General features: G+C 35.9%; 3 protein-coding genes across 3 annotated transcripts; 1 reads left to right on the plus strand and 2 right to left on the minus strand.

Moving 5' to 3' along the window:
- On the plus strand, positions 1-16,680 carry LOC111011078 (transportin 1). Its single transcript, XM_022284699.2, has 29 exons — positions 1-512; positions 1,095-1,382; positions 1,730-1,819; positions 2,004-2,081; positions 2,176-2,256; positions 3,275-3,325; positions 3,523-3,608; positions 5,557-5,623; positions 5,712-5,768; positions 5,862-5,891; positions 6,044-6,103; positions 6,248-6,361; positions 6,732-6,845; positions 7,074-7,172; positions 8,489-8,614; positions 8,692-8,766; positions 8,941-9,012; positions 9,163-9,273; positions 9,763-9,846; positions 11,367-11,474; positions 11,652-11,753; positions 12,055-12,117; positions 12,189-12,263; positions 14,166-14,237; positions 14,477-14,601; positions 15,006-15,057; positions 15,156-15,224; positions 15,318-15,377; positions 15,926-16,680. The coding sequence occupies exons 1-29, from the start codon at positions 330-332 to the stop codon at positions 16,007-16,009; spliced, it is 2,676 nt and encodes an 891-aa protein (XP_022140391.1). The 5' UTR covers positions 1-329; the 3' UTR covers positions 16,010-16,680.
- A 446-nt stretch (positions 16,681-17,126) lies between these two features.
- On the minus strand, positions 17,127-19,618 carry LOC111011164 (serine/threonine protein phosphatase 2A 57 kDa regulatory subunit B' beta isoform). Its single transcript, XM_022284832.2, has 2 exons — positions 18,379-19,618; positions 17,127-17,494 (listed from the first exon to the last, which is right to left on the minus strand). Exons 1-2 carry the CDS (start codon positions 19,387-19,389, stop codon positions 17,225-17,227), a joined length of 1,281 nt encoding a protein of 426 aa, XP_022140524.1. The 5' UTR covers positions 19,390-19,618; the 3' UTR covers positions 17,127-17,224.
- Positions 19,619-19,760: 142 nt separating this feature from the next.
- LOC111011163 (putative polyamine transporter At1g31830) lies at positions 19,761-22,372 on the minus strand. Its single transcript, XM_022284831.2, has 2 exons — positions 21,963-22,372; positions 19,761-21,569 (listed from the first exon to the last, which is right to left on the minus strand). The coding sequence occupies exon 2, from the start codon at positions 21,563-21,565 to the stop codon at positions 20,150-20,152; it is 1,416 nt and encodes a 471-aa protein (XP_022140523.1). The 5' UTR covers positions 21,566-21,569; positions 21,963-22,372; the 3' UTR covers positions 19,761-20,149.
- Positions 22,373-24,443: the final 2,071 nt, after the last annotated feature.

A 24,443-nucleotide genomic window follows, 5' to 3' on the forward strand; every position in this document is an offset into this window, starting at 1 on the left:
TTTACCTTTGCAAAAACGTTAAAAAAGCTCTCGCTTTGACAGTGGAATCCTCCAATTCTCGTCGACTCCAATCATTTTGACGACACTGTCACTCACGCCTGATTTTGTAACCCGACCCACCTATATAATTCTCTTACTCCCTTCCTCCACCGGCCGCTTCCTCTCTTTTTTTCTTGCAGAAAATTCTTTAGAATTGCTCTCAATTTTTCCATTTAACCCAACTTTGGCGCCCCCATAAACCCTTTTTATCGCGTACTCTCTAATACTTGTATTGATTTCTAGTTTGTGTATCTGCTATTGTTCGTTGCTTGGGTTTCTAATCGCTGGATATGGCGGCGACTGCATCGTGGCAACCCCAGGAAAATGGGTTCAACGAGATCTGCGGCGTGCTCGAGCAGCAGATTTCCCCTTCCTCAAATGCTGATAAGTCCCAGATTTGGCAACAACTTCAGCAATACTCTCAGTTTCCTGACTTCAATAATTACCTCGCTTTTATTCTTGCACGCGCCGAGGTTCTTCTACTTCTCTTCCTTCTGCTCTCTTTCGATATTATTGCAATTCGCTTCTGGGTTAATTGATGGGATTGATTCGACTTTATGCTTCTCGAGACTTCTGGGTTTTAATTTGCGGGTTCGGGTCTAACACACTGTCTGTTTATCGAGTACACTGGAGCTTGTACCGTTGGGATTAGTAGGTTGATCAGTTTTTGAGCACTCCTCTTGATGCAACCGGAATGCTTGTTTGCTCCCAAGGTGGACCCTTCACGGATATTGGTCATATTTGATTAGTGGAAGTTTGATTCACGAGGATAGAAGGGTTTATTGGTGGATTAATGTTCTAATTTGTTTCAGCCGATCTGTTGAACTTTGCTCTCGACTTCAGTTCATCACCAGTAGTGTTTTTGTCAAGTTTGCAATCTGCGCTCTGCCACACACGCACACACAAAAACCGAAAAAAGTTGAAGCGTTGTGTTGGGTTGTGTAAATGTTTGATCACAGACTTTCTGTATTTTTGTTTCTTTTATCTTATGATTCATTTGCAAATTCTAGTTTTGGAATTTGGAAAGTGAGTTGATACGTTGGAACTTTCTACAGGGTAAATCAGTTGAAGTTCGACAAGCTGCAGGCCTGCTTCTGAAAAACAACCTTAGAACTGCATACAAGTCGATGACTCCTGCCTACCAGCAATATATTAAATCCGAATTGTTGCCTTGTATGGGAGCAGCAGATAGGCATATCAGGTCTACCGCTGGGACCATCATCAGTGTTGTTGTTCAACTAGGGGGAATATTGGGGTGGCCCGAGTTGTTGCAAGCACTTGTAAGATGCTTAGACAGTAAAGACCAGAATCATATGGAAGGTGCTATGGATGCTTTGTCCAAGGTCTAATTCTCTATCCTACAATCTTACCTCATCTATTTTTATGAGGTATAAATGCAAGGAATATTATTTTGGCCGTATAATTCTTCATTCTATATTCTATACGAGTATGGTGAAGTATAATGTTTAGATAAGACTGTTCCTCGAGAAAGGATGGTTTTGTTTGTAAATTGAAGAATTTGGTTCTGAAAATTTTCAGAGTACAGTTTGATAATTTGTTTCATACTAAAACAGTTCAATAAGTTCACCTGGCCTTCAACTTTTTAATCTTTTACGCAATCTCTTTTAATGGAGATCAGACTGCTAACTAGCTTTGACATTTTAATTTTAATTTTATGTTTCTGGATCAGATTTGCGAAGACATACCTCAAGTTCTTGATTCAGATGTACCCGGGTTACCTGAACGCCCAATCAATATATTTCTTCATAGATTATTTCAGGTATTGTCATCTTTTATTCTCTCGTACATATCTATTTTTTATTTATTTATAGGTACTACGACTCAATTGGCAATATCTTGCAGCATTGTCTATCTAGAGCCATTAAGTTCTTTCAATATATCTCTTTATCTTTTAAGTTAAATCTCTGTTTCTTGATTCTTGTGCCTGGGTTTTCTTTGAACAGTTTTTTCAGTCCCCACATGCTTCATTGAGGAAACTTTCCTTGAGTTCTGTGAATCAATACATTATGCTGATGCCCACTGTAAGTATGTGATATTTCTTTGCCATTTTCCTTATTTTGGACCTCGTTTTTGATTTTATATTGATAGTGGTTGTTGCAATATGAATGATTGCAGGCTCTCTATATATCCATGGACCAGTATCTTCAGGGTCTATTTGTTCTTGCTCATGACCCTACATCAGAAGTGCGAAAGCTGGTCAGTGTTTTCAATTGCCTTATTCTGAGTGCATCTGGAGTATGTATTGTATTAGCTGCTTAATCACAGGTTTTACTTTTTGTCTGAGCTGTTTTGCCTCCTGCCCCCAGTGAGCTTTGATAAGCGGAGATTGATGCATTCTTGTGAATGTGATCTTAGGGGAAATGTTTGTGTCAGTTGCATTTTTTTCTTCAAACAACCAAATATAGCCACTCATGAAGGTTATTTGGTTTGAAGGGATTCCATCAAAGGTTGATAGTTAAATGTAGAATTCATACTTATGAATTATGATCATGGAGAAGAGAAGCTCACTGCTGCGGACTAGGCCTGCAGAGGACGGGGTAGTTCGGTTCTGGAATGTTCGGGCATATTTTTCTTGTAAATCAGAAATTTTAATCTGATAGCCAATGCTTCAAAATTAAGTTCTCATCTTAGAAAACTAATGTGGAGGGCTATGGTGCCAAAAGGAATTAATTTGTTCTACCGGTCACTTGCCTTAATAAGGGCTTAAATATGAAAGTAGAATCCAGAAAGAAATCCTCATCTATCCTTTTCTCCACTAGTCCGTCTAACTAAATTTGGAATGGTCTTCTGTCTTCCTAGTGACATTCTGAATTGGCTTATGAAATATCGTCGCGGTGGTGGTTGAACAACAAAGCTAGAGTGTATATTAGATCTGCTACAAGATTTCTTTGTGGCCATGTTTGGATTGAAGGAAGTTCAAACTTTTTAACAAAATACAAAAATCTGTAGAGATTTGTATAGTAATATACAGTTTTTAGTCTTGGGTTGGAGTGCCCATCATAAACTCCTTAATTTTAGCATCTTTATTATCTACTTTGACTGGTGAAGGATGTTGCAATAAATTATCTGTTTGACATCTATCACTGTAGACGGAGGCTTTATAGTAGTTTTCACATTGTGAAGCACGTTGTAGTTGTAGTAATATTGTTAGTTTGTCAAGCTTGGTGACCATCTTTTCATCCTCTTATTTCCTTTTCACATCTATGTTGAGCAGGTTTGTCAAGCATTTGTGCAGCTGATTGAAGTACGCCCAACTTTCTTGGAGGTTGGTGTCCTATCCCTTGTTCGGATTATGTGCCATATTTAATCCTTTCCTGCCTTTTGTACCTAGGACAGAAAAATGTGCTGGACCCGGTCTAATTCCCCCCTTTTCTAGACAACTATTCTTTTATTCTTTAAAATGCATCAATATCTTTTTCTGCTGCAGTAAAAAATGTCCTGTTTTATCATGTGATTTTGCAGCCACACCTGCGGAATGTAATAGAATACATGTTGCAAGTCAATAAGGATGCTGATGAGGAAGTCTCACTAGAAGCCTGTGAATTTTGGTAATTTCCACCTTGCAAACTATACACCTATATGTCTGTCTTGACTGGTATAGCTTAATACTTATTTATACAACTTTAATTTTGTACATGAGTTTGGTTATTATTGTTTTTTCTAATCTCCTTTGTTCTCTGAATTGTTTTATTGTTTGCAAATTCTGCATAATTTTGGGGAAGGGGAAATGTATGGCTGGCTTGCTATTGCCTGACTATTTGACTCTTGAATATAATTCTATACTTCTTTTTGATAATAAACGATTTTCATTGATGAAATAAATATACAAATGGAGATACATCTTTAAAAGGTACAGAGTTACAAAAAGGTTAGTTAGCCACTATTATAGAAATAGAATAATTACAAAATGATTTAGAGAGAGCCCACACATAAGGCAAGATCTGAAACTTCTGCCATCGAAGACTCATCCCTGTTGTAAATTATCTTATCCCTTTCAAACTATGCTTCGAAGATGGCCACGTTACCGTTAATCTACAACGCACTGCCATTTGAGAAGTTATGCAGTTCAGCTTAAGTTGGTGTTTCCGTGGAAAATGATAAAAATGTGCATTTTTTTAAAAAATGTAATTGTGTTATCAAAGTAGTGATATGGGAGATTTGGATGAAAAGGAACCATGAAATTGACGAGTGGATAATAATTGGCAGACATTTGGAGCTTGTTGGGTAAACAGGTTCTTTGTGGCTTATTTGTTCTGAACTTTATAATATCCCTTTGATTAATGCCTATTGGAGTATTTTTAAACTTTTTTGGTTTTCATCGACGAAAAAAATCCGGTTTATTAGTTTCATCTCCACCATCAAGAAAATGCAAATATTTCTTAGGTGACTCGGTTTTGAGGAGGTCTATACCTTATTTCTCTCTCCCTCTCCTTATAAATTTTATTCCATGAAAAGGTTTATTTCTTTGATATTAAGAACTGAGAAGATGAATCTTTTTGGTGTCTCTTTTGGTGTCCACCACTTAATAGGTTTGTACTTTGCCTATTCTTTTGATTATGGTTGATTGTAGCAGTAGCCACTCAGACCTCCCTCCCATCTTTGCACATCTGTGTTGTTTTATTTTTTGTTCTTTTGAACAATTTTCTCTCATCCATGCAATTTTTTCTTTTCAAATTTCATTTTCTTTTGGAAAACTATTGAATATTATATGTCTCTATACCAAAAACTCGATAAAAACAATAACTTTCATCAATGTAAAACATTAATTTGTGAACTTGAATTTAAATACTACAAAATCAATTTTGTCAATAAATATAACCAGTTTAAAATCATAAGATAAAATACGGAACCTAAGTTAAACTGTCTGTTATTATTGAAATCAATTTCATAATTTTCAAGCAATCTTGTTTTTGGTTGCTTCTGATGTTTCAAGATTCCTGAAGTTTATCTAGCTGGTTCTTTGCAAGAGGGAGGCTAGTTCTGAAAGTAGCACTCATCTTCTCTTGGTGTTAATCTTTCTTGTTCGGTGGGGTTGTATCTCTTTCTTTGGGTTCCTTCTCTCCCTTTTCTTTATTTTGTTTTGTTTTTTTACAGGAGTTTGTATCTTTCGTTCCTTTTCATTAATCAATGATAATCTTGTCTTTATCCAAAAAAAAAAAAATCAATGATAATCTTGTTAAATACTTTTTTTAATACTATGCTCTTTTTGTACTGGAGGTTGGAGTCTCTCCCCTATTTTCTTTGTAATTTCATCTCATCAATTAATTTTTATCTTTTAAAAGAAGTTACTACTTTGTTTCTTTCTTCTCCTTATTGTCATTGTGAAGTCATGGTAAATCATGAACCTAATGAATCCTTATCTTTCTTCCATCCTTCCCTTTGAGACTGCTATTGGATGATGACTTTTTTTTTTCAAAAGATTTGCCCTCTCTTTCTTCTCATTTGTGTTGGTATTTTTTTTGTTAGATCTGTTTCATTTTAAGTTATGCTTGGCAGGTCTGCATATTGTGATGCCCAGTTACCTCCTGAGAACTTGAGAGAGTTCTTGCCACGTTTAATTCCAGTATGGCACATGTTCAGACAAATACTTTCTTCCTTTTGCTACCTTGTAATTTGCAATGCTTTTAATGTGCATATTGTGATTTATGCAGGCATTATTGTCAAACATGGTTTATGCTGATGACGATGAATCACTTCTTGAAGCTGAGGTGAGTTGTCATACTTGGTTTGTTTATTTGAATAATTATGATCACCAATTAGTGCGGTTCATGATGTTGTCTTCCATGTACTCACTTCTACAGGAAGATGGATCTCTTCCAGACAGGGAGCAGGTAAAATCTCTTTTCTTCTTTGTTGATTTTGGAGGTTTTAACTGGAAAATAACAGTGTTTCACTACCTTGTGGTCCTCTTGATGAATTATGTTCTATTTACAATTACTTACTTCATTATTACTATTATTTTGCCAAACTTTCTGCATTGCAGGATCTAAAACCCCGTTTCCATTCTTCAAGATTACATGGATCGGATAATGCAGAAGATGATGTATGTTGTTTGTTAATACTTCTCTTATTTTGACTTATCAGATCCAATCAACAGATAAAGTCTTCTAGTATGTTTTATTTTCCTCTGTCGGATTAGGAAGTTAAGTTTTCTTTCCTCTAATATCAACATCTTTCAATAATTCAGGATGATGACATTGTAAATATATGGAACTTGCGCAAATGCAGTGCTGCAGCTCTTGATATTCTCTCCAATGTGTTTGGGGATGAAATTCTTCCTATATTGATGCCCATTGTTGAGGTAGGAAAATAATCAAGCAAAAGAAGCAGAACCTCAGCTGTGGAAAATTTCATTTTATCTTATTTTCTTCTCCTTCACTGTTTTTGTTTATAGTTTTTTCTATACATCGGTAGGTCACAACATCAACCATGAACCTTGTATTTCATTTTCCCCTCTTCCAATCATGGACCCTTTTATTCATTTTACCCTCAAGAGTTATGGTATGGTTGATTTTTGTTGTCTGCCTGCCTAAAACTGGTTTCACTTAGCTATTTGTGCTATAGACTTAGTTGGGTTTGATATAATGTGCCCAAGAATTCCTCCCAGTTTCATTCTCTTTCTTGTTAGATATTTTATTCAGATATATAAACCTTGCTGAGATTTCTGTTAGGTCAATTTGTCCGCAAATGGTGATGAAGCCTGGAAAGAAAGGGAAGCTGCTGTACTGGCTCTTGGTGCCATAGCTGAAGGGTGCATTAGTGGCCTATATCCTATTCTGCCTGAGGTGATATGTTATATGATTTTAATCAGCTAATGCATAACTTGTGGGTTCTGAATGATTTGAGTTTCTGTAATATTCTCGGAGAAAATTTTAAGCAAATACTGTTCATTGTTTTTTAATAGTTCCATTTCCTCCTTTAATTGGCAGGTTGGGCTACCTAATAACTTGACGTTGCTTGCTTTTCTGACCTAGAAAGTCAAATATTCAATAATGAGTTGTGTTGTATTGCAGATTGTCACGTTTCTCATCCCCCTTTTAGATGATAAATTTCCTCTAATAAGGAGTATATCTTGTTGGACACTTTCTCGTTTCAGCAAGTTCATTGTGCAGGTATGTGTTCATGGGAGTTTTTTAAAATTTATTTAAATTTTATAAAAATTATTATGTTTGTTACGTTTTCTAAATTATGTGGTAATATTAATGCTGTGGTTTGATCATTCCATGACAAAGATAGAAAACTCGATATTTTCTGGGGTTGAAATTGAAAGATTTAGAATGGCCCTTTGAGAAGACTTGTGGGGCTGTGGGGCTCTGCTTTCACAGGAAACAAGAACGGAAAAATTAAGGCCTTCGTGTCTGTGGATAGATGTAGCGATGAGATTCTCGTTCTTCAAACTGTATCTTGTATGTCTAACCTATAACCTATTATATAGGCGAAGTTGATTGTCAGGGGAAAAAACTCTTATCTAGGCGATATACTGGCTTTAGATCTGAACCTTTTGGTGAGCTTAATACTAAAAACCTTGATGTCTCCCAGGGTTGGGTCTTGGGGCAGGCGTGAGTGCCCCTGGATATAGGAAAGCAAAGCTCTGACTCCCAGTTTAAAAAATAATTATCTTCTAACGTTTTGGTATCATTGGATTTTGGTAATGCCAAAGGGCGCATATGTGGAAGGAATTTGGGATTTCATGCTTATGTTGAAATCTTTTCTTTATAAAAACCATCACGGGTGGCTCATTGGTCAAAATAGACTAAGGTTAATTGAAAGGGAATAGGTTCAAACCCCACGATGGTCACCTACTTTAGGAATTAATAATTCTTGTGTATTTCCCTGCACCAAATGTTGTATGGTTAGGCGGTTGTCCTGTGAGACTAGTCGAGGTGCGTGCAAGCTGGCATGGACACTCACGGATATAAAAAAAAGAAATATTTCTTTTATAAAGGCATATTTGTAATATTCTTTTTCTGTACTTCTATGTACAAAATGTGGCTGTTTTTTTTATTTGTTTGAATTTTGGAGGGCTTGGTCTCTTAATTTTAGTGGAGAGTGGATGTGAATCTTTGGACAATTTTTGAAGACAAGTTTGTGGCTCGTAGTAATACTAGTGTGTATGGATGTATAATTTATTTGTGTCGGTTAGAAATGTTAAATTTCTGCATCATGTTTCTTCTTCTACTTGTTTTTTCCCTTGTTGATGGAGTTCACTCTTGTAATTGTTATTTTTTACATATTCAGCATGTCTTGTTGTCTTTATTCCTTTGCACTGTGTTTCGTGTCAATTAGGATTTGTTTCTTATTAAAAAAGATTATGTAAATGTATTTGGCTGGTTAATCTCTTTGATTCTTATAAAAAAATTTCCCTTCTTAAATTCATGTGAGAGAGCATTGCTTTTTGTAACGTATTTCACTTTTCTTCCCATCTTAGGGCATTGGAAATCAGAAAGGTTATGAACAATTTGATAAGGTTCTCATGGGTCTTTTACGAAGATTATTGGACAATAACAAGAGGGTGCAAGAAGCTGCTTGTTCTGCTTTTGCAACGCTGGAGGAGGTTATTTTATTTATACTTCTTTTTACCTGCTAATAGATTATACCCTGTATAATTGATGGTGGTTTAGTAACTTGCAGGAAGCTGCAGAGGAGTTGGCACCACATTTGGAAAATATATTACAGCACCTGATATGTGCTTTTGGAAAATATCAGGTATCCTAACTATCTTGCATGCTTTCCTCTTTAAAATTAGATACACTTATTCTGCAGACATCTTTTTAAAAAAAATAAAAAATAAAAAATGATTATGAAGCTCTGTTTATCTGGGTTGTTAGAGTATATTCTCGTAGGGTGTCTGTATTTAACTTGCTTGTATGTGGTATACAGAGACGGAATCTACGGATAGTCTATGATGCTATTGGAACTCTAGCAGATGCTGTTGGAGGGGAGCTAAATCAGGTAACATATAATGCTTAAGTTTATGCGCCGAGTCATCTCTTTTTCTTCTGCTGCATTTGTAGATCATCAACTTTTGGAGTCACAGAAATTTCTATATCCTGCATGAAGTACAACCAAAATTGATTTCCGTTTGACTTTTTGTGATCTCAGCCTGCTTATCTTGATATTCTGATGCCGCCATTAATCACCAAATGGCAGCAACTTTCAAACTCAGACAAAGATCTCTTTCCATTGCTGGAGTGCTTCACATCTATAGCGCAGGTCTATATTTGTGTTTTGATTTATTAGCTTGTTTTTTGTTGCTTCGTCACAGTTATTAACATTTCCCGTAGCACTCATTTTACAAAGTGTTGAAATGCTCTTGGGAACAGTGGTAGTACTGTGAAGTACTAATTATATTTTCGAAAGGCTTCAAAGTTTTACTTGGTGTCTCCGTGATGTTTTATTCATAATCTAAGTTTTTTCACAGTTTTGGTGGTTGGGTTAACATTTCTGGAAATTGAGGAAATAGCTTGGTTTCTGTTCTAATTTTCTAGAAATTGTAGGAAAATCTTCCAGTGTTTTGACCTGTTGATTTTTGGCATTAAATGATCAATAATTTATATACCTTGATTTGAGTTTGGAGGATATGGGGAGGATTCATTGCGTGAGAAAACTTTATTGTTGAAATATTTGTACTTCTGGGAGTTGGTTTACTGATCTAATATTCAATAATTTTGATAAAAATGATGAAATTTCCTTTCCTTCTAGGCTTTGGGGACTGGATTTGCCCAATTTGCTCAGCCTGTGTATCAGAGGTGCATTAGCATCATCCAGACCCAACAAATGGCAAAGGTACTCCCGATCATTGATTTTCAATAAATACTTATTTAATCCCATTAATGTATGCTTTACTTTTCTCTTCATTTCTTTGAGCTTCTCTATGAATATGAAGGTGGTTGGCTTTATCTCATATTTGTGCTTAGGCTCAGTTTTTATTTATCGACCATGTTATCCTCTTCACCCCTTTAAAATAATGCGAGAAGATCCTTTAGCAGTTTGTAATGTGTAGCTGTCAAACTTCTTTTATTTCTGATGATTTTTTTTCCTCATAAGGAATATTGTATTTATTTTTTGAGAGTTACAAATGTGTAAAAGTATAGACATCTCCATTAAGGTGGCGAATGCATAATTCCCCTCAATACAAGAAATTACAGTTTCAAAATAAAAAGTCTAAAACATTACAAAAATGCACCTAGCTGAAAGAAACTACATTATAAAAAGAATTACAAATAAGAACTTAAAGTAGCTCAAGCAAAGAAGTATTACGTTTGACTAAATCCACCCTCCACTCCACTCCAAATCCTTCCCTCCAAAGATTCTTTGTATCCAAATGATAACTTTTATGGCATTTAACCATGAAAGCTTGGCTTTACTTCTAAATTTCATTGCACAAGGTAGCTTAAAAAAATATGACCCTTTGACCTCTTATTTGATACCCAAGAAACACCAAAAATTTTGAAAATCTGTTGCCAACGCTTAACACTATATGAACACTGAAACAATAGGTGTGCTAGGGTTTCTTCTACTTTAGAACATAGAAGACAGATTGAAGGATTTACCCATCATATAAAGATATATCTTTTGCAGTCCATCCGCTGTATTTAACCCATGCTAAAATGTAAACTTTTCTCCAAATATTAAGGATAGAAATTGCTTTTACAAATAACTAAGTGAGAAATTGGCACTATGTTCTTCCTTCCAAATCCTTTTATCGACACAAAAGTCACAGAAATTGAGCAGAAGGCTGTCGAATTGGCCAATGTCTTGCGTGTACCAATTGAAGTTTATTGAAAAATGAAGTTTAGAATGAATGCTACCTTCCAATAGTACCAGTAGGCCTCTAAGCTCCTCAATTTCTTCCTTAGATTTCTTATTGCGAAAATTCTCCAAGATCGAGATTTCAAGTCTCAAGCCCTGAAAACAGATAAATATTTCTGCTGAACCACTGCAAATAACTTTGAAATTGGACTAGTAACTTAATGATAATTTTTAGTTCTACACGGAGATAAATAACTTAATGATAGCATCAAGATATTTTATTAGGGTTTGGATCTTTGCTAATCTCAGCATAGTTTTAAACTCTTTTCAATTTTATTTGGAAATGAGTTGAGAGTGCAATATGTTGACTCCTGTATTGCATTTTCCGTCCTCATACCTCTTTTTTTTCCCTTTTTTCTCTCATCCGCACTCTTCTCATTGCCCCCTGTACTAAATCTGATTGTTCCTAATGATATGTGAGATCAAGTTAGCGATTCTATGCTTGCACTGTTTGATCCATCTTCTTAAGTCATTAGCTTGATATCATATTGCAGGTTGATCCCGTTTCTGCTGGGGTTCAGTATGATAAAGAGTTTATTGTATGCTGTCTTGATCTTCTGTCAGGACTTGCAGAGGGTCTTGGAAGTGGGATAGAAAGCTTGGTAATTACATTATAAACTAAGGATTTGCCTGTTTTGGCGATCCATATATCATACTTAAAAAAGGCATCGTATATTTCTTAGATGAAATGTGAATCCTATGCCTTCTAGTTGTAATTGAACTATGCTAATTTACTCTGAACTTGCTTGCATGGTGGCATTTCATGAAATTTCCTTCAGGTTTCTCAAAGCAACCTGAGAGACTTGCTCCTGCAATGTTGCATGGATGAAGCTTCTGATGTCCGACAGAGTGCCTTTGCTTTGCTTGGGGACCTTGGAAGAGTAAAGACTTGGCTTAATCTCTTCGATTGGTTTCCTTTGCTCCTTTTAGTTTAGTGGGTTATTAAAATTTTTAACCTCAACAAACTCCCGAGCATTATATATATCTTTCCAAAGTTATTCCGTTATTTACTTATTTGTTTTCAAATGAATTGATCTGCCGATGTAGGAATTTCATTATTTGTTTACTCCATAGTGGAGGAGGTAGCACAAGTTATACACTAGGCTGTGTTGGCTACTAGGAACTTTTGTGTCTCATGAGATTTTTTGTTGTATTTATCCTTTATTTATATTGCATTGTTAGGTATGCCATGTCCATCTGCAACCACGTTTGTCAGAATTTCTTACTGCTGCGGCAAAGCAACTGGTAAATAAGCTATTTTGTGGTTTGAATTTCAAATTTGAAGTTATTTTACCAGCGATATGTTTACTGAACAGGACACTCCTAAGCTGAAGGAAACTGTTTCTGTGGCAAACAATGCCTGCTGGGCGATTGGCGAATTAGCTGTTAAGGTATGTGTAGACTTTCACACAAATACAAAGTTCTGGTTATTGAGCTTGTTAGGGTATTTGTCTCTTCTCACATGCTTCTTCTTGAGATCATTGAAGTTTATGTTTTTGTTTTGGTTTGGGATAAAGATTATGTATAAAGAAAAGGCCAGTAGACTTTTTTGGACAAATGCAGGTAACTTTAAGTAAAATGTAGTGCATCTGATGGTAGGGGTGTTCTGATGGAGACTCTTTTGATCAAAGTAAGAAGAATTTCAATCTATCCATTAATTGAAGGAATATCCTATATATATAGGGATTACAACCAACAAAAACTAAAAGTAACTAACAATATCTAGCAAACAATAGTAACTTGTAGTTACTATACAGTAAAAGGGTTTGTAACCTACAAACTAAGCTTATATCATTAAAGCTTTTAAAACTACCCAAAGCCATAAACGTCTACATCAATTTCCCCCACCTAAAAAAAAAGAACTCATCCTCGAGTTAATCCGCTAATGCAAACTCATCAGGGGGATGGAAAGGGTGAACATCCACAACATTGAAGACCGGGCTTATACGATACTCAGTTGGGAGATCAATTTTGTAGGCATTTTCCCCAATCCGTTCAAGTATAGCAAAAGGACCCAACTTCCTTTCTTGAGTTTATTGTATGTCCCAACCGGAAAGTGGCTCTTCTGTAGATGGATCATAACAAGATCACCAATTTGGAATTCTTTAAATGTCCGCTTCTCATTTGCAGTAGCCTTGTACTTAGCGTTTGAAGTTTCTAGGTGTTGTCGAACTTCTTCACGTAGTTGAGTAATTCTAGCTGCCATCTCCTCTGCTTCCACACTAAGATCAACAGACATAGGGATATTAGTGAGATCTATAGTTAATATAGGGAGTTTAGTGTATACAACCTCAAATGGAGATTTCCCTGTGGTGCGGTTGCTCATATGGTTGAAGGCGAATTCAGCTTGTGCAAGCGCCATATCCCATTGCTGGCTACATCATGTTCATCGGTTGGTCGACATTGCTTTTAGGCTCAAACCAATGCCAATTTTCGTCGGTAAGAGCTCAGTGGTTTTGGAAGGTTCTACAACTCTCTACACCGGTGGCCAGTCATTTTTGGCCGAAACTAACGCAAAAGGGAACAAAAAGGTTGGAGAAAAAGAGAGATGGGGAGAGAAGATATCAGAAAGGGAGATGAAGAGGGAGGTGGGAGGAGATCAGGAAGAGAGATGAGAGAAATAACGAAAGTAAAGAAAGGAAAGAAAGAGAACGATAAAAAAGAAAAAGGGAACGTGGGAAGGAAAGAAAATAGAGTGAGGACAAAGATAAAAGTGAGAAGAAATTAAAAAAAAAAAAACTTTAATCACGCGTAGCTGCAAATGCAGACTGAATTTAGTGCAGTCAACAGCCCATATATTTTGCTAATAAATTAACTAAAGTCAGACAGTTTCGAATTTTACAAAATTGATTCCGATCGAACTGTTGAATCAATCGATGTTGGTTTGGTTAGTTTTGATCGGTTGGATTGGTTTTTCGAAATTTTTTGGTCACTCCCATCTCATGGTAAAACATCCCTAACCTGGAACTTCAACAGTATCTCTTCTCTACTATAACGCAAAAATTAAAATGACTCATTGAGGAATTATTTTAGAGCAATAGCTTGAAAAGAGCCAAAAATTCACCGACTCAAACAGGTTTGTTGTTCCTATTCTGTTTGCACTACCACAGCCCTAACCGTGTAATGCTAAATTTCTAGGTTTCTGAATCTCAATATTATATTACATTTATATTCCCATGTGGTGATTAAGATTTAGAAAATCTGGTATTGCCTTGCTCATGTCACATCAACCTCGTTGGTAAATGGAATTTGTAAGCAACAATTTGACGTTATTTGACATTGTTATTAAATAGGTACACCAAGAAATTTCTCCAGTTGTTATGACCGTGATTTCAAGCTTAGTCCCAATTCTTCAACATGCAAAGGTGATGATGGTCCCCTTTCTTTTGCACTAACATATCTCATTATTTGTGTATTATGGCACTGATAACTGATAAGTCTCTTCATTAAGAACTAGGAACATAGGTGAGAAAAGGTAGATTTGTTATTAGATATTTAGTTCGATGAGAGAAACAATGAGCTGTGTAAAGTGTCCCCGTCTGTCCCTTGGAGGGATATTGAATACTTATTATTATTATTTGATTTCTTTCTTTATGCCATGCAGGAGCTAAATAAATCTCTGGTGGAAAATAGTGCAATTACACTTGGAAGGATTGCATGGGTTTGTCCTCAACAAGTGTCACCACATATGGAACATTTCATGCAACCGTGGTGCACCGCTTTATCCATGTAAGGTTCTCTGACTTATTATGAATGTTGTGTTAAAAGCTTAAAGATGCTTATATAGTAGATAATAGATATACTTGCACACGAGGCGCCACAGCCTTGTTTTACTTTCATTGCATTCTAATTTTAACTTTTACTGGGTTGGGTGTCTAGAAATTTTTGTATGACGTGTTACATCAGAATATGTTTTTTTTTTAGTAGAAGTGGCTTATTAGTAGGACTACTAAAAACCGTGATTGTGTACTTTGGAGGATTGGGCCGACAGATTAATTGAAAGGCATAACTACTGACGTCTAATTGTTTCAATTAAATCCCATCTTTGTATCCCTAAGAAAATTTGATTTTTTTTTTTAAATCCATTCCATTGTATTTTTTAGCATGGGTTGATGTTTCCATTATACTGGCAGGATACATGATGATGTAGAAAAGGAAGATGCTTTCCGAGGTCTTTGTGCTCTGGTAAGTCTCTTGAGTTTGTAAAAAGTACTGTACCACCTATAAAAAAAAGTACTGTACCTGTTTCTGACTAATAATTATTATGTTTTTGCTTCTTTCAGGCTAAATCGAATCCGTCTGGGGCACTAAGTTCGCTTGCTCATATGTGCAAAGCCATTGCCAGTTGGCATGTAAGCATGGAAAGTTTGGCGTGTCAATATCTGAAATTGCTTGATTTTTTCCATGAGTGACTGTGTGTTCTTAACTGAACTTGTTACCTGCAGGAAATAAGGAGTCAAGATCTTCATAATGAAGTATGCCTCGTTCTGCAGGGCTATAAACAGGTTGGTAATATTGTTTAAACTGGTTCATACTAGAATTTTTAAGCGAGGAAAAGAAGGATGGAACTTTTTGAGTGCATTAAAATCTGGGTGGAGTTCCTTTATGATATAACTTGTAAGAGTTTAAGATGGAAGTGATGGTTTTGGCTGGCAAAGTGAGCTTTGTAGTTGAAATTTTAAGGAAAACAAAGACTAGATCTCCAATGCATTTCCAAGAAAAACGTGAAAGTTTTTTGGCTTAACCATTGTCGTGGGCCATTTTATATTCTATTATTATTAGTCTTAATAAAAGTTGGCATTCCAAATAAAGGAAAAGATAGAAAAAGGAGAAACGTCAAATAATTGCAATGGGTGGGGTTGTGAAAGATGGTAACAGTTGACACAGCTCCCTAGCCTGATAGATATATTGATAAAGGAGATATATGGTTACGGTTGGCAAGAGAATCAAACGTTGCGATGCCTCTGGCCACAAATTTTTTCATATTAATCATCACAATGTAATGCTCCTAGTGTAATAATATTAATTTTCTTATCAATGTCCGTATTGGCAGATGCTGAGAAATGGTGGGTGGGACCAATGTATTTCTTCTCTAGAACCTTATGTGAAGGACAGCTTATCAAAATATCAAGTATAGGCTGATGTTCATCAAGCATTCTTCTCAAGTATATGCTTCAAATTCTGTCTTGAAACCGATGGTCGTTTGTACATCGTCTGTGTGTCGCTCTTGTGATTGATTGGAGAAACATCAAGTTTTAGTAGTAGTCTCAGGAAAACCCCAAGTTGCTGAACTTGTTGTTGACTTGAAGCTTGAAGATAATTGCACATCCTCAAGGTTTTATACAGTTTTGACTTGGTTGAGACAGCACTTTGAAATGAAGCAGCTGAAGTGGGGGCAATGTTGTACAGGGGATGTGTTGAGATAGTGTGGTGCCCTTATAGTTCCCAATCCCTTTCCTTTCATTGTGATATTTTTGAGTACCCTTTCAGTCTGGATTCGGTATATCGATTTTGGGGCGTCGGTTTGCCTTACACAAGTTATATGGGTAGAGTCGAGCACATTTTTTTTCTTTCCTTTTAAATTTTATCATTTTGGTCCTATGAATTTTCCATTGATGAATAGGACTATAGGTTATTATGAAGGTTAGAGCTGAGGTATTCTTGCTACATTTAGCAGTTGTGGCGATTTGGGATTTTTTGTTTTTTGTTTTTGGAAGCAATAAGGAGTTGTTATGTACTTTATTAAACCATATCTTGTTTGTATTAGAACTTCCTTTCCTTTGTGGCCATGGCCATTATCTTCACTAATCAGTTCTTTAAGTCTTAGATAATTGCTAAGGATGTTGTAAATCTTTGGGCTTTAGTGATTGCTTATTCTTTGGATTAAATTGTTCCAATCTCACATTTAGGATTGAGTTTTTTCTTGCATTTTGGTTTCCACTCATTCTGAAATCCTACATCTTATTATACACTATTTTATTAGTTGAAATAAATGTTACCTCTGCCAAGCATTTGTCCACAGCTAATACAAATTATATACAAACAATTTTGTTTTTGTTTTCTATTTTTGAAAATTACACCTCTAGGCTCTATCTATATGTCTCTTTATTATTTTATTTTATCTACTTTTTGAGGCAAAATCAAGTAAAATTTTGAAAAATAAAAAAGTAGTTTTAAAAAACTTGTGCCTGTTTTTTAAACATGGCTGAGAAGCCAAATTTATTTTTAAGAATAGTGAAAATAAACCAAAGAAATAATGAGAAAATAAATCAAAATTTTCAGAAGTAGAAAACTAAAAACAAAATGATTTACAAAACGCAACAAAGCTCTACTATTTGCCTGCATGAAACATCTAAGATGCAGCCCAATACAATCTGTGAATTTGGTTTGCTTCTACTTCTGTAAACCCCTTTTGATGGAGGGTTTTGTGGTAAAGATTTGGATTCATTTCTTCAAGAACAGTCTTCACATTGTATGCCAATTCCTTAACACTATCACTCCAGTGACTTCTCACAATCTTCTCCATCCCTTCAATGATCACTGGAAACACCTCTTCCATGGCTGTTGACACCATCTTCACGAACGCCTCGCTGTTCCACATGTACAGCGCTCGCTCTGCCACCTAAGTCAAAAGAGACCATTGTTGCAGACTCATGTTAACAATCAATGGTGAAACAGAACAATAAACTTATCTTACAGAGTCCTCATCGGTTAAATATGTTAGATTTCAATTATTGCTCTTATCTCAATTTTTGAAATTGACCCCAAAATTCATAACTTTTTCAATCCTACATTTTATTTTATAATATATATATTTTTTAACGATGGTGGCTACCTGAAATAATAGGGGTATAAAACAATATGAACTTTTATTACAAATTTATATTGCGATGTGTTTGCCTTTCCTTATCTGTGTACAAGTTTTCTAATTTCTACTCCGATTGCAAATAACACAAACGAAAACTCTAGGAAATTACTAGAAAAATTTTAAGGGAAAATACCAAGGGTGTGAATTGACTTCTACTTGTACATTTATGGCCACAATTTCGACCAAGGGATGCAAGAAAAGTGAAAGTAAATGAGTAGTTAGTTCAATGAAAGAAAAACCAAAAAATGCTGGTCACGGTGACACTATGGTGTGATGAACATTTCGAATAATTTCTCATTAGGAAAGGTTATAGTTTTAAAAAGAAATTATTAAACTAAGATTGTTATAAAGTAGAATAAAGATGGTCGCATCAACTCTAGGAACGATTTTTTTAAGAATGGTATACAACCTCAAAATGAGCAGCCTAGGCCTCATTTGATAACTATGTTTGTTTTCAATTTTATGTTTTTCAAAATTAAACGTGCAACACCCTACTCCACCATGTATTCCTTTATTTTGTTACCTAACTAGCCAAATTTTAAAAACAAAAATAAGTTAAAATTTGGATAAAAATTCAAAATGTGAAAAATAAAAAAGAAACAGAAAACTAAAAATGAAATTGTTATCAAACGGTTTACCAGGGAGTTCAAGCTGTTGAAACATTTTGTCATGTGGGAACAGAGGGGCAGAGCTAAATCCCTATGTAGTTTTGGGTCCAATCTCTCCACCAAATCCTCCATTTCCTCGATGAGTTTAAGCTCCTTCTGAGTGTTAGCCGCAGGCCAGTACTTTATGATTCTTCTCACCACCAACCCACCAAGCTCAGGATCCTTCTGCACAAACTGAGACACACAGTAAGCCAGCTGCTTGTTGAAACCTTGCATTCCTTTGACCTTGTGCAGAGGAATTAGTATCCTTTTCAAGAAAACTTTGTGCTCTTCCTTTAGAGGAACTGCAAATCCATTGATTATGCTCCCCCATATCTCAAGCATCTCTGCGATGCCATTGTGCCGCTCTGTCTCAAAAATATAGTCTAAGAACACTGAGCTCATTGACTTTCGCATGAATGATCTGTACATGGTGAATCTGTAATATATTTGGTGGTATATATTCTTCAAACTTTCTCGCTCCCTCGATTCGTCTGAATCGAAAAGCGAAAGAAGGCCGAGAAGAAACCTGTAATCTATATGCTTTTCGAGTGTCTGAGGATCAATGTTGACAAGCAGCCAGAGGAGGATATCGTAGACAATTTCAAGTTGCGGCCAATTTGGAGAAGGATTGGCAATGATGACTTCATCATCAGCAAAGTTTGAGCCGATTGCAGCAGGGAGAGGTGGAGGGAGTGGCCGAAATAGATTGGCTGACACCAAAAACATGAGAGACGACAAAACATCTCCGTGCATCATTTTCTTCGACGACTTGATGACACAGAAAAGATGGGTGAGCTTGAATCGCTTCAATTCATGAGAAGTCGGCGCATACTGGCTGGTAATGGAGGAGCAGAAGGAAATTATAGAAAGAACTTCATCTTCAATACCATTGTTGAAGCCAAAGCGTTTGTTGCTATATGGATCCTGATCGAAGAGATGTTTTAAAGTCGGAAGACACTTATCCGGGGTGGCTTTCCGGGTGTTGCTTTGAACCCCCATTACTCTCCAAAGACTGCTTCTTCTTCTTCTCCTTCTTCTCCTTCTCCTTCTTCTCCTTCTTTTTCAAAGACTGCTGCTTGGAAATGTTTGGTAAATTTTGGTGCAGTTGATCTCGTAGCTTCCAAGATTGGAGAGAGGGAGAGAGTGATCCTATTTGATTGTCTGTATAAATAGCGTCCCGAGCCTGCCATTACAGTATCGTAGTTTCCGACCCTACTAAATGGGGCAAGAAAATCATCCCCTCGCTGATGATTTGGGTTAATGCCACGTGGAAGAATCTGTCCATTATCCCAAGTAGACATTGATAACAAGATAAAATTCTTGTTGATAACTTGATCTTATCAATTAAAAAGCATAACTGAACCGGCTCCTCAGGAAACTCTTAATGTTATTTTATTCGCAGGGAACTTATCGCTTACAAATACTAAATTCAGCTGACTTCTGAAACAGCGGCACACATTGGAGATGGAGGAAAAAAGTATTCTAACAATCCAAACTCAAAGAGCAAAGGAACAAAAAATGGGTGGTCCAGGCAGCTGGTTTGGTGATGTCTAGTGTTGAATAGGGGTAATAAATAAGAATTTAACCAAATTGGGCAGCAAGGAAAAAAATGAGGAGAGAGAGAGAGAGAGAGAGAGAGAGAGAGAGAGAGAGAGAGAGAGAGAGAGAGAGAATTCTACAAGCCAACTTTGTTTTCTGAAATATTCTAATTGCATAGGAAACGTAGATTGTTACCAATCTTTCAGATTACCACTGTCAATCAGGGTTCATTAACCAGGCTATACTTGAAACTGATATCTGGTAAGTCAGAAGTAGCAGAGAACCTCAACCATCCTTTCTTCTCAGCGAACTCGATGCAAGGATACATGGCAAGGCCAATCATCACAGCGAGGAGGCTTAAAGCCATAACCTTAAATGAAGCAAGGGCCAATACCACAAAAATTAACAGACTTGGAGCAGTGCAGATCAAAACAGCACCAGCTGTTCCAACAGGTATTTTATATGGCCGAGAAGCTTCTGGATGTCCAATTCTTAACTTCAAAAAAGCTGCAAACTCCAAAAGCATCCCAAAACAGTATAAGAAGTTTTCTGCTGCTACGATCTCCTGAAAACTCAACCATGAAAGCAAAAGAACACCAGAAGCAGAGAAGATGATCCCAATCAGGGGGGTTCCGTAACGACTTCTCTTGGAAAAGAATGAAGGAAGCATACCGATCTCCGCCATTCCCAGAAGCTGAAAGGAGTCACTGCTCATCTCGGCCAAAAACATTCCCATGTTTGACAAAGCAGACGCTCCTTGTACCCACACTCTCAACCACACACCCCCTAGCAATTTAGCAACATCTGAGAAATAGCCATCAGACCAGAGCTCACGGTCAAGGGGGATAGCTCCAGTTCCTACTAGAAGAGGGAAAAAGTACCCCAACACAACCAATATAACAGCATAAAACAAAGCTTTCGGCAGGGTTTCCCTTGGATTTTCCACCTCTCCTGTAAGAGTACTAACTGAATCCCAGTAATTTAGATTCCAAAATAGTGTGTTCAAATACAATCTCCAATCCACATTTCCCAGATCCATCACAAACCACCTTGCAGGTTTTAACTTGGGAATGGAAATCAGTCCCATAAACACAAAGGGGAGTAGTGAAAACACCCCCAGTAATATAGCCACCCAACCCACTATAGTTAGACCCCTGTAGCTCATGTATGTAAGAATCGCAGTGAGGACCACAACAGCGATTATCCTAGGGAAACCACCTTCTAATGCTGGGATTCCTGATTTTACATAGTCGAGAAATAGAACTGGATACAGAGCATTATCGATCACCCCGCTAAGCCATTTCATCCAACCAAGCTGAAAGCCCCAGAAAGGACCCAAGGCTGAAGAAACCCAAACAACATATCCACCATTTTCAGGGAACATAGTACCCATTTCAGCAGTAACCAGGGCCTCAGGAATACTCCATACAAATGGGAAAATCAGGAAACCTACGAGAGCTAAAAGAGGGCCACCAGCTTTGACACTGTCTTCAACACCAAAAGGTCCCCCAGAAACCTCATAGAAGATTAGAAAAACGAGTGGTACAACAGAGAGCTTTTGAAATCTGTCTAACCTGGGACTGGCAGGAGATCCTTCCCCTAGATTGCCAATACGTTCGGCAGTATTGCGCTCCATATTTCTGTCAACAAGAAACCATCAGCCGAAATAGGAGAGAAAAGAAAAACAAAAAACATCTCGGGAAAATCCCAACGAATGTGGAATCAAAAAGACATTAACAACACTTTTAACGTAGTATCAGACAGAAAATTCCAAAAATATTCTACAAAACCTGACAGGAGAAAGACATGGAATTCAAAGCCTCTATAACTTCCTACATTTTTCTCCAACAACAAGCACATTGAACCAAACACAAATCACATTCCACAAGGCTAAGGTCATTAACAACTCTAATCGATTACTACGAACAAAAAACAGAGTTACCAATCAGGGAAGCAGGCAAATCGAATCTGAAACAGAAGGGAAGAACTAGAATCCAGAAGAGGACGAATTAAGAAGAAGAAGGAGGAGATACCTTAACCGTATCGCTTAATGCGAGGAGTGACGCATTCAATGGCGATGTGTTGGAAAGCGAAGTAGCGAACAACGACGTGTGAGCTGCAAATTAGAGAGTGGAAATGCCGGCGAGGTGAGTATTAAATATTGATCCGGCAAGTCGGCGGCAGGCGGTGTTACCCAGTAGAAGAAATGAAGGTGGATTCTAGACTGATCCGTCCGAGCGAGTTGCTGTTCGTCGATCCAAAGGGACCCGAATCACAATTGCTTTTAGGTTTGACTTGATCCATTCATCTTTTTCACTCCCCGTTTTGAAACAGAAACACTATCGAAGAAGAAGAGAGAGAAAACTTGGAGCGATCCCATGGCTCATCAATGGCGATTTATCTTCCAGGATCTGATTAATTACAAATGTCCATAGATCAAACCTCAGGATCAATGAATATTTATGTACAGGTTATAAAAACTAAAAAAAAAAATTATGATAAATATTTAAATAAAATAAAAATATTATGTCTATGATAATATTTTGGAATGGTCGCAAGTATAGCAGTAAAATTAGCAAAACAGAAATTACGTTTAGTTTTCTTTTTAAAAATAGCAAAATAAAATGGAGGTCCAATTTTGAAATAACAACTTTACTCAAATGATATACATATGTAATATATCTAACAACTGATATATGTATACCACTAATATGAACGTCTGATATACTTGTAATATGTATGTGATATACATCTGATATACTGTTGATATTTATGTCTATAATATGTACATGATATACATCTAATATACTACTGATATGAGTGTCTGATATAATACTAATCTACAACTGATATGAGTATTTGATGTACTACTAATATAAATGAATTTTTTTGCTATATTTAAAAATTTTAAAAGCAAGTGATGTATTTTGAAATACATAGAAGATTTTTGCTATCCACCTCAATTTTCCTAATATTTTATATATTTTTTCGTCTGGACAATAGGTGTAAGATAGAAAAAAGAAAAAAAAAAGAAAGGATTTGACATGTGCAGTGGATTCAATACGTATGATTTTAGTTATTAAATGGAAACTATGAATTATATATGTGATTTACGCTTGGGAAAAAGTTTGGAGAGTAAAATAAAATTAAAAGTTTACCGCATTTATTTTATGATTAAAAAAATTACAATTAAGAACAGTAGTGGTTCTCAGACAAGTTGAGTACTAATATAATAGCTCGTTGTAAAATGCTAGTTAGTTAGGCTAAGTTCGTAATGACTTTTTTCCTACGAGGTACCCACATCTTCAAGTGGAGCCCAAATTGTATAAGGCAAGCCTAGGACTCACTTTGATGATCTCAATTGTACAAGTGGCTTATTTATGTCGTGACCGACATTCCTATGTGGTCCTATTTATTCAAGAATCTAAATGTAATCTTTGGATGTTGTCATGACACTTGAGTTACCAAGATTGCGAAATTGTATTTATGGATGGACCTAGACGATGAAAATCCCTCAAAACTCAATCAATATCAATATGTAGTGACTCATTGAGTTTTATTGATTTGTCAAGGAAAAAAAAAGTTGTGTTGGATTTGTTTTGAGTAAACAATTATTTTATAGGTACTTTTTTTAAACAAGAATTAACTAAATAATTTTTGTTAAAATAGTTTAAAGTAAATCATTAAAGGTATATCTAACAATATAGATTGTATGAAAAAATGACACGATTTCAAAAATCGGGTAAAAATTTTGAAATCGTAATTTTATCATAGTTCTGGTTGATTGATATGGCTTAAAAAAAGATTAAGGTTATAGTCCCTTGAAGATCAGAAGAGAAGTAAAAAAATGAGTGAAGAAGGAAGAAGGAAACAACCGAAAAACGAAATTACTTTTTGTAGTTTCCAAAATTTGACCCTTTCTTTTTTAAACGTTCCTCAAATTTTAGAAACGAGAAATTGGATGGATTACCAAAATTTTGTTTCTTAAAAAACGAGAAACAAGAACAAGAAACAGAAAACATGAACATTACCAGACGAGTCCCGTCTTACTCCATCTTAAAATTTTAAAATCATATTAAAAAAATTTAAGATTTTATCATTTTCTATCTAATTTATCCTTCAATATTTGAGAATTTAAAAAAGTTCCATTAAAAAAATATGGCTCTCTTATGTCGATTTTTAGTGGTGGCTAATATATCTTGATTGATGAATGCTTAAATATTATTGTGTTATTCAAAATTCTAGATTCGGTGGAAAGAATACAACTGAATTTTTAAAAATAAAGTGAAATTTCATAAATAGTGTAATTTAAAAAAATTATAAAAATAGAGTAACTTTCAAAGTAATAATAAAAGTTATAAATTAAATTAATTTTTTTTCTAAAACTAGGATATACATTAAAAATATTGACAAAAAGATAGAGTAGTTTCCGATATAAAGGTAAAAAATTCTCACATGATTGATTAACTTGTTGATTAACTTTTTTTACCAACGACCGTGCATTTTAAGTTTTT

The sequence above is a fragment of the Momordica charantia genome (assembly GCF_013281855.1).
Source record: "Momordica charantia cultivar OHB3-1 chromosome 2 unlocalized genomic scaffold, Mcharantia_2.0 BLBB01000002.1, whole genome shotgun sequence".
In the NCBI taxonomy this organism is placed as follows: Eukaryota; Viridiplantae; Streptophyta; class Magnoliopsida; order Cucurbitales; family Cucurbitaceae; genus Momordica; species Momordica charantia.